We start from the raw sequence: 9,746 nt of genomic DNA, 5'->3' as shown, positions 1-9,746 counted from the left end.
ATAAAGATCAATGCATTAGTGGTAGTACTAGTAACATTAAGCTTTACGTCCATTCACTTGGTGAGTCCAAATGGAGATTCACCCATTTGGTGTCAGCAATGACCAAGAACAAATCTGGAAAGAGATTGACCACCTGCAAAATGGATTGCAATATTACATTCAGTTTTTCTGGGGGTTTTCATGACATAATGGGCATAACACTGCGTGATCCCATGACAGCATACGACCATGCGTACATTATTTCATTGAGTTTTCTGGTTTTCTCAGGACAAAATGGCCATTCCACTATGCGTGCGCCCTTGTCCTCCCCACGACTTTACTGTACCTGAAGAAGAAAGAGTTTGGGGAAAAGTATGTGATCCAGGATGACATGGTGCAGCCCTTTGAACCTGTGAGTTAAACATTTATTGTCTTTTTTTGGCTGTAACTGGGAGGGTGTTGGTTGTGTAGACTTGCCCTGGTAGTGGTACAGTGACCCCCCAAAAATGCAACCCTCAAAAATGCTAATAACTTCTACATCTGTTGACTGAATCACTGTGAATTTGGATGACATAAACTCTATCCTATGCATGACCCTTCCACAAAGTGGCAATTTTTTTACTTTAAATGTTCTGACTTTTGTGCTAATTAAGACAAGTTGCCAAATTCGGCAATCGACTCAACAGAACAGAATTTTACATTGAACGGTAGCAATTCTTACCTAATTTAAACCTTCTAGACTTTTACCTTTTGGATTATCTGAATGTCTGAGTATACACAAACACTCCCTCCACCCTGTAGATCATCAGTGACCTGAAGAAAAAAGTTATAGCTAGGTTAAGGGCAATCCCTAGACAGGAAAGCTTTCGTGCAAATGAGAAGTTTGGAGGTGTAATTTGGAACACGTTTTGGAGAAACAGTAAATGTCGGACCATTTTACCTACGACTCGAAACTTTGTAGAATGGTCGTGGACGAACTGAAGTTCATCCACAACAAGTATGAAAATATTTGCTAAACTCAAATGACTGGAAAAATTAATCCCTTCATTGTAAAGTTACATTTGCGCAATGTTGCGCAAAATTCATCAATGACAAAAACAAAATCATCCATTGGAAATACCCTGATCCTGTGATTAATTGCTGTATTCAAGTCACTGATTATCGAATGTTGATTATGGTATAATATGTCATTCAAATTACTCCAAAGATAACAATCTGGAGAGCTTAAATTGGGTTTGTTTAGCTTCTGCTCAATTTTAAACCTCGTACTGTTGAGTCGATCCCTGAATTTGGCAACTTATTTTAAATTTGCACAAAAGTCAGACCTTTTGAAATATGAAACTGTCACTTTGTGGAACGGTCATGCATTGGCAAAAGTTTATGTCCCGAAAATATGAAGTGGTTCGGTTAACCAATGTAGAAGTCATTAGCATTTTTTTTTTATGGGGGGGGGGAGGGGGGGGGGGGGGGTCACCCTGTATGACAATATAATAAAGACCGCTTTGCTGAACCTTCGCATTACAATTCTCAATATGAGCAAAAATGAAAGTCAACAACACATTCGGGCTTCTACTTTCTAATATTCAACATCTGAATTCTTAACTTCCTGTGCTCTTGAAAATTTTATCAATACAATGTAAAGGTTTTTCAGCTTCCTGTGCTCAATTTTATCAATTCAATTTAACTGGGTTTTTTAACTCTTGATGACTGTTTATTGATATTGTCTCACTGATTATGTAATCGACTACCTTCTGGGCAAATCCACTGTGACAGTTACCATGTGTTACATAACAATGATGCAATTCACAGTGCTCATCAAAATCAGTGAGAAAAATGCAAGACTTTTTTTTGACGGTGAACCCACGGAACAAAATCCTGTACCGGCGCTGTGTGCATACAATCTTCTTTTTTTTTATAGGTAATTCTGCAACTTTGGTAATTGTAACGCATGAAAACTTATTCTGCCATTCAGTCGCCATGATAGCGCACTGATCTATGGAAGGAACGGTAACTCTTGAGCAAAAATATGCCTGCAGGGAAGTGAATCTTGCATATCTCTCGCACCGGAAAGCTACCCAAACAGGGTATTTTGCAAGTTGGCTATTGACAACCCCAACAGAAAGCAGAGGTTTGTTTATCAAGGATTTTGAAGTCAACAGCTAGCCAGTTCTTCTTCAGCGTTCAACGATGGCTGTGTCTAGATTAGCTAGCCAGTGTTACTTTAGACCACGGTATAGTGTCACTGTCAGTTGGTGCACGTCTGTCTGTCTCCTGTTAGTTCTAGTTGGAGTTGATATGCCCCAGTTGTACCGCCTCTCTCTCTCTCTCTCTCTCTCTCTCTCTCTCTCTCTCTCTCTCTCTCTCTCTCTCTCTCTCTCTCTCTCTCTCTCTCTCTCTCTCTCTCTCTCTCTCTCTCTCTTTTGATTAATTGTTCCTTTCTTCTTCTCACGCCAATCGTTGTCCTGTTTCCTCTTATTTGTATACATGTTGTACATTAATTCTTTAGTGCATTCTTTTTTCTTTTTTTTTAAACTTTGTTCTCGTTTCTGCCACATACATGTGTTATGTTAAGAATAGTTTATCTTGATCTTGATAGTCACTTCACTCTGGGTTTTTTTTCAGAGTCTGTTGACATGAAGTGGGAAGCAGACAAGATCAACAAGTCAGTTCAGCAAGCTGGGAGTCAAGAAGCAGTCAGATGGTTGCAAAACCCTACAAAGGACTGGTGAGATAACACATTTTTCTTCCCCCAGGGATCGCATTTACCCGTAATTTCTGGTATTTTACCGATTAAGATTTGCATATATACCGATAAAGATATGGGTGCTCGGTCAGATGTACCGATTGCTAATTGGTTTGACCGTGGAATAAAATAAAGAGTGGAAAACAATTCTTTATAAAGAATCCATGGTCTGTACAAGAAAGAGTGAGAGTATGGCTTGTTGTGACAGGTGTCATGTTGATACAATGTTACATGGCTTGTTGTGACAGGTGTCATGTTGATACAATGTTACATGGCTTGTTGTGACAGGTGTCATGTTGATACAATGTTACATGGCTTGTTGTGACAGGTGTCATGTTGATACAATGCAGACCTGTTTACACTACACATTGAGCGTAGTAAACTACGAATTTGAATAATATACTACGCAACTACGCAAGTCTGTCGTTTTCTACGCAAACGGTATTTAAAAAAAAATAAAAATTAAAAAAATAAAATAAAAAATTCTTTTTCGTCTTTACACCTGTTCCTTGTCCCGTTGTGTTCTCACACCGCCCCGTCCCTGCACGCAAACGGTATTGTTTCGGCTACGCATATCACAATCCGTAATTTTCTTCATCTCCCTTGACCGATCCATTTTCCAATCCATGTTTTCGGCCAGCAGTCGTTTGCTGCGTGCAGCGCGTAAAGCGCCCACGGGCGTTGCGTTGCAGCTTGTTAATGCCGAATAGGCTTCTCCAAGCAAATGCCGGGCACAACTGAAAGCGTTACTGCCAAACCATGCGGGCGTTTCGACACAATGGCTGAACGCAGAGCACACGAAAGTGAAGATGAGAACTGTGCAGAAAATGACTCCGAAAGGCCACCGACCAAAAAGAAAAAGACGAGCAATGCGCCGAACCAAGTCTTTCTGCCAAAATATCATCAGGACTACCCATGCCTTGTCTTCGCGGAAAGGAAAACATCATGCTCATTGCACTGTCTGCAATTCCCATTTTTCCGTCAGTCAATCAATACATGTGGTAAAAAGTAGCAATCATTGTTCTTGTTGTTGTGATAGGTCGACGAGAAATTCTACACATTCAATTACAAAACTACACATTTGCCTCATTTTGCTCCCAGAAAATACACATGCAATGTTTTAGGGGTAAACAGGTCTGTACAATGTTACATGGCTTGTTGTGACAGGTGTCATGTTGATACAATGTTACATGGCTTGTTGTGACAGGTGTCATGTTGATACAATGTTGCGTGGCTTGTTGTGACAGGTGTCATGTTGATACAATGTTGCGTGGCTTGTTGTGACAGGTGTCATGTTGATACAATGTTGCATGGCTTGTTGTGACAGGTGTCATGTTGATACAATGTTACATGGCTTGTTGTGACAGGTGTCATGTTGATACAATGTTACATGGCTTGTTGTGACAGGTGTCATGTTGATACAATGTTGCGTGGCTTGTTGTGACAGGTGTCATGTTGATACAATGTTACATGGCTTGTTGTGACAGGTGTCATGTTGATACAATGTTGCATGGCTTGTTGTGACAGGTGTCATGTTGATGCAATGTTGCATGGCTTGTTGTGACAGGTGTCATGTTGATACAATGTTACATGGCTTGTTGTGACAGGTGTCATGTTGATACAATGTTACCAATGTCTCATGGAAAACAAATTGATGAGGCTTGGTGTCGCAAGGTCGTGTTAATGAAACATCAAAAATGACGTCAAAATAACAGAAGGACAAGTTTCTTGTCACAAAGGTAACAGAACAAATAAAATAATTTTCATTGGCAAAAGGGTAACAACAAATCAAAGTTATAAAAACGTGTTATTCTGTCACTGAGCTAATGACAACAACTCACTGTGATTGTTTCTTTCTCTTGCCATCACATTCGCTTTCTGGTGGATGCTCACATTTCTACAAGCTTCACTGTTTTATTTTAAATGTCACCCTTTGGCCCCTCGAGGTACACACGCATGAGCATGTCTTGGTTCTCAGGTGTGATTATATTTCTCGGTGCTTCTGGCCTTTTTCTAGCACCAATTTTTGTTTTGGCGGCATGTTGCTTTTTTCCACGAAGGGATGCAAGTAACTGTCAACGGGCTTGGAACATTCAGAGTTGCGACACTTGAAAGCTCTTCTCTATAAAAAGCACATAAGGTCTCCCCAAGTTTTGTCTGCTGAAAGACACATCGATTCGCAAAACATCGATACAATAGCAAATCAAACTACTGTAAATTGGAAAGTATTGACAATGTCCGGATCAAATGAAAGCATAATCGGACGATGACCACTTTGTGAAAAAAAACAATAGGACATATGTCCTCCTGCATGAAAAATGTTTAGGATATTTGGAAAAAATATCCGTGGATGTCCGGCGTGGATGTGAGCCCCTGCAGTACTGGATTGACTGGATCATGTAACGGTGACGGTGCTGGGTTGACTGGATCATGTTTCTTATTTTCAGATTCTAGACGAGACTGACAGGATGTTGGACATGGGGTTCAAACGTGACATCTGCAAGGGGCTGTTTGAGATCCACCCCGACAGACAGACCGTCATGACCAGGTCAGTCGGTGGTGGTTAACAACAACAAGTTTCAGTAAACCTTCAGCCTGACTTGAGTGTTTAATGACGATTTTTAAACAATTGTAATGTTCACCAAAATAATGTCTTCATGTAGTGTCCCGTGAAGTGATGGGAATTAATATTATTTCAAAAAATCATTCCTTATAATTTGTATGCTCAATATTTGAGAAACACAAAATAATGCCTGATTATTCATTTATTGGCTTCGTATTAACAATGTTGTATGGCTAAAATAAAGTTACAAAATGTTTGTTTTTATTTGCTTTCAGTTACATTTGTTTTAATTTGCTTTCAGTGCGACATGGCCGGCAGACGTTCAGTGCGACATGGCCGGCAGACGGTCAGTGCGACATGGCTGGCAGACGTTCAGTGCGACATGGCCGGCAGACGTTCAGTGCGACATGGCCGGCAGACATTCGGTGCGACATGGTCGGCAGACGTTCAGCAACTGGCCAACCAGTACATGAAGAAATCCCTGCACATTCATGTGGGATCCCTGGACCTGGCGGTGAGTTTTCATCATTTATTCTCTTTCTTTGCCACTCCAGTAATTGCATTCTACTGTATGTTTCACCTAGGACAAAGGGACACCTATTTTTATTAAGTACAGCTTAGCCCTGAGGGTGTCCCCTCATCACTTTGTACTACCATGAAAGAACTCGATAACTGCATCAGTGAATGGCCATTTTCAGCATTAATCTTAGCAATGAAAACCTGGCATTCTCAGTAGTTTATCAACTGAGGCTGAGTTTCAAAGGGTGACTTGCGAAAAGTGTCTTTGCCTTTGCATTATAATAGACATTGAGTTTGAATGTAGACCTCAAGAGAAAAATGTCATTCATTTGACCTTATCTCCTCCATCTCAGATTTCAAGACCAGAACAATCCCCTTCTTCATAATCATGGCCAATTGCAAGCTCAGCAAGCAAGCTCAGAGCTTTATCTGAGCAATCAGTACCAGCAACACTGTTCTCGGACTCCGAATACGACATAGCAAAAGTAGAAGAATGAGATACAGAAAGAAAAGAAATTCCAAAAGGCAAAATGGCGGCGTGAAAACATTTCTCGGAAGGAACTTTATAACACGCTGACAAGCACAATGGCTTGGTGGTAAGACGCCGGCCTCCAAAGCCAAAGGTAGTGGGTTCGAATCCCGGCCACGCCTGGTGGGTTAAGGTGGAGATTTTTCCAATCTCCAAGGTCAACTTATGTGCAGACCAGCTAGTGCCTTGTCCCCTTTTGTGTGTACACGCAAGCACAAGACCAAGTGCGCACGAAAAAGATCCTGTAATCGATGTCAGAGTTAGGTGGGTTATAAAAACACGAAAATTCCCAACATGCTTCCTCAGAAAGTGGCGTATGGCTGCCTAAATAGTGGGGGGGGGGGGGGGGGGGGGGGTGTCATACTTGTAAAAATCCACTCATGCAAAAACACGAGTGTATGTGGGAGTTTCAGCCCATGAACACAGAAGAAGAATAACAGGCCAAACACTAGTTTTCTGGTATAGATGATGCAGCAAACACTCACATACTGAACACTTAAAGTCATCGGTCACCGGTGACCTTCTTCTTCTTCCGCGTTCCACAATTTTTCTGGTTACGTGTGAGCTCGTTTTGCCCATTTGGGTTCCCCACACTATACTCTGAGACCATAGTCAGCTCACTCCGCTTTCGTTGAGTAGGCATGCTGGGTATTTTCGTGTTTCCATAATCCACCGCACTCTGACATGGATTACAGGATCTTTTCCGTGCGCATTTGGTCTTGTGCTTGCGTGTACACACGAAGGGGGTTAAGTCACTAAGCAGGTCTGCACGTAAGTTGACCTGGGAGATCTGAAAAATCTCCACTCTTAACCCACCAGGCGGCAGCAACCGGGATTCAAACTCACGACCTCCCGATTAGGAGGCTCGTTGAGCTTGTATTAACTTCACACTGAACATGAAAACACCCTTCAATAGTACTGACGAGCGAACGTATGTACCTAACATTCATGGGGTCAAATTTGTCCAACCAATTTTTTTTAGTTTAAACTTAGAAATGTGATTCATTCTAAAATGTTTCCCTTTTCATTCAAGGGATGTAACCACTTGGTACGCGTTTTTGAAGCAATAAAATATTTGGGTGAAATCTATTCAATTTCACCACCAAGTTTCTTCACAATCACATGCAAGAAACTGACATGTCTTTTGTCCTTAAATAAGTTCACTTCTTTAATTTTACCGGGAAACATTTCAGTCTGAACTATATTGAGGGGGTATGGTGACAGAGGGGCCAATCTCACATCGTTACATAGGATGTAGCTGCGAGCAGGGGAAGGACAGCCATTGTCCGGTGCTTCTATCCTTCAGTCACATTAACTTCCGCGATTAGGATTTTGTTTGGTATTTTGGTATAGGTAGGAGCATATATATCCCACTAAATAGCCTCAGAATAATCACCCAATTGATTTTGATGGCTCTACTGAAGAAGAAGCGGAGTATCAACATGGTTTTTTCCCCTTCAATTTATGAAATCAGTTTGTTCATTGTGAGTGTCTAACATTGTGCCTGTATGTTGTGTGTTTACAGGCTGTTTCTCCATGGCCACAGCTGGAAGATGGTGGCACAGATGAACCGTTTTGTCTGCCCTGCCTGCGAATGCCAAGAAGAAGAAGAAGTCTGCCCTGCAATGCCACACTTACTCTATAACCTTTGCCGGACTTTCTGGGTCATCCACAACCCAGAGACACAATAAAACACTGATATCTCTTGAACTTTGTTCATCTTACCACAGTCACTTCGTTGTTTAGATCTCTTGAACTAGTCAAACTACTCCAAGGAAATGTTACTATTGTTAGGTATTCTTCGAAATCATACTAATTACGTAATTAGTTACTTGTATATTATATGTAAGTTAAAACTAACCGTTACTGTGCTTCCTGTGTTATACAGGACCCATACAATTTAAAAAGTCAAGCTTCTGCTAGTGTATGGGTAGCAGAGGGATAGACACTGAAAGCTTCTGCTAGTGTATGGGTAGCAGAGGGATAGACACTGAAAGCTTCTGTGACGTGCATGGGTAGCAGAGGGATAGACACTGAAAGCTTCTGCTAGTGTATGGGTAGCAGAGGGATAGACACTGAAAGCTTCTGCTAGTGTATGGGTAGCAGAGGGATAGACACTGAAAGCTTCTGCTAGTGTATGGGTAGCAGAGGGATAGACACTGAAAGCTTCTGCTAGTGTATGGGTAGCAGTGGGATAGACACTGAAAGCTTCTGCTAGTGTATGGGTAGCAGTGGGATAGACACTGAAAGCTTCTGCTAGTGTATGGGTAGCAGAGGGATAGACACTGAAAGCTTCTGCTAGTGTATGGGTAGCAGTGGGATAGACACTGAAAGCTTCTGCTAGTGTATGGGTAGCAGAGGGATAGACACTGAAAGCTTCTGTGACGTGCATGGGTCGTGAGAGACCTGTATCTTCGGTAGAAACAGTATGGCGACGCCTATGTGAGATGTATTATTTTGTATGGGTCGTGAGAGAACTGTTACATCGGCAGTGTGTAGCTAAATGCGACATCCGGTAAAGGTTATATTAAGTGTCTGTATTTCCATGATCGAAGCTGTCCACTTTCATACCGGATCACTCGCGAGTTCTTTAGAGAGGTTCCTTCTTTTTTTGTGCGTGTTTTTTTGGTTTAAATATGATCTTTTCTTTGTGTACAGTGCTTTCTCTGTAAATGTAGTGTTTCTCTTTCTGCATTTTGGACACAAATAAAAGAAGAGTTAAAAAACAGAAGTGTGTGTGGTGTGTTTTGGAAGAAATATGGCCCAATGAGGGCGATGCCGATTCAGTTTCAAAAAGGAAGAAAGTTATGTACTTGGGTCACAACATTTAAATTAAGTAGAAGTTCAGCACTGCCCCCAGCAAAGGACAAATCTGTTTCCCCTCTCTCGCTCGCTCTCTTTCCCTCTCTATGTCTCTCTTATACACGTACACACCCATAGTTACACACACAGACATGGCCTCTTGCAAATCTCGAACACATAAAATTCGCACCACACATATATAGAAAAACGGACACACATACGCCTTAAACAAACACTCGTATACACACACAAACTCACGCGTGCCTCATTCAATTTCAAACTTATACAATCTTCATCATTGTGATCTCTCTCTCTCTCTCTCTCTCTCTCTCTCTCTCTCTCTCTCTCTCTCTCTCTCTCTCTCTCTCTCTCTCTCTCTCTCTCTCTCTCTCTCTCTCTCTCTCTCTCTCTCTCTTTCTCTCTCTCTCTCTCTTCCTAATCACTGGTCTGATTTATCTTTGGATACGGTCTCACTAATGATGAAATTGACTATTCCGTATAACTTCCTGAATCCCGCCTATTTCACACAGCACGACACACACATTCTATGTTAATTTGACTGACTCGGTGGATACCACAACTTCCTCAAGATAATAAATTAATGAATGTTC

General features: G+C 41.5%; 1 protein-coding gene across 5 annotated transcripts; it reads left to right on the top strand.

Annotated features, from left to right (window-relative positions):
* The first annotated feature begins 248 nt into the window (after positions 1–248).
* LOC138978499 (uncharacterized) lies at positions 249–9,064 on the top strand. 5 transcript variants are annotated; one of them, XM_070351239.1, is made up of 5 exons: positions 249–391; positions 2,602–2,704; positions 5,170–5,270; positions 5,637–5,799; positions 7,859–9,064. In XM_070351239.1, exons 2-5 carry the CDS (start codon positions 2,678–2,680, stop codon positions 7,976–7,978), a joined length of 411 nt encoding a protein of 136 aa, XP_070207340.1. In that variant the 5' UTR covers positions 249–391; positions 2,602–2,677; the 3' UTR covers positions 7,979–9,064. The 5 variants fall into 5 exon arrangements, with proteins under 5 accessions (XP_070207340.1, XP_070207357.1, XP_070207363.1 ...); XM_070351256.1 differs by having other exon boundaries at positions 268–391; positions 5,612–5,799; XM_070351262.1 differs by having other exon boundaries at positions 269–391; positions 5,587–5,799.
* Positions 9,065–9,746: the final 682 nt, after the last annotated feature.

The sequence above is a fragment of the Littorina saxatilis genome, linkage group LG1, assembly GCF_037325665.1.
Source record: "Littorina saxatilis isolate snail1 linkage group LG1, US_GU_Lsax_2.0, whole genome shotgun sequence".
NCBI lineage: Eukaryota > Metazoa > Mollusca > Gastropoda > Littorinimorpha > Littorinidae > Littorina > Littorina saxatilis.
Note: the sequence above shows the minus strand (reverse complement) of the source record. Positions and strands in the feature narration are given on the sequence as shown.

Coding starts and splice junctions, on each gene's coding strand:
- LOC138978499 (XM_070351239.1), top strand. CDS start 2,678: ATGGTTGCAAAACCCTACAAAGGACTG. Junction 5,271..5,636: donor AGACAGACCGTCATGACCAG/GTCAGTCGGTGG, acceptor GCAGACGGTCAG/TGCGACATGGCTGGCAGACG. Junction 5,800..7,858: donor TGGGATCCCTGGACCTGGCG/GTGAGTTTTCAT, acceptor GTGTGTTTACAG/GCTGTTTCTCCATGGCCACA.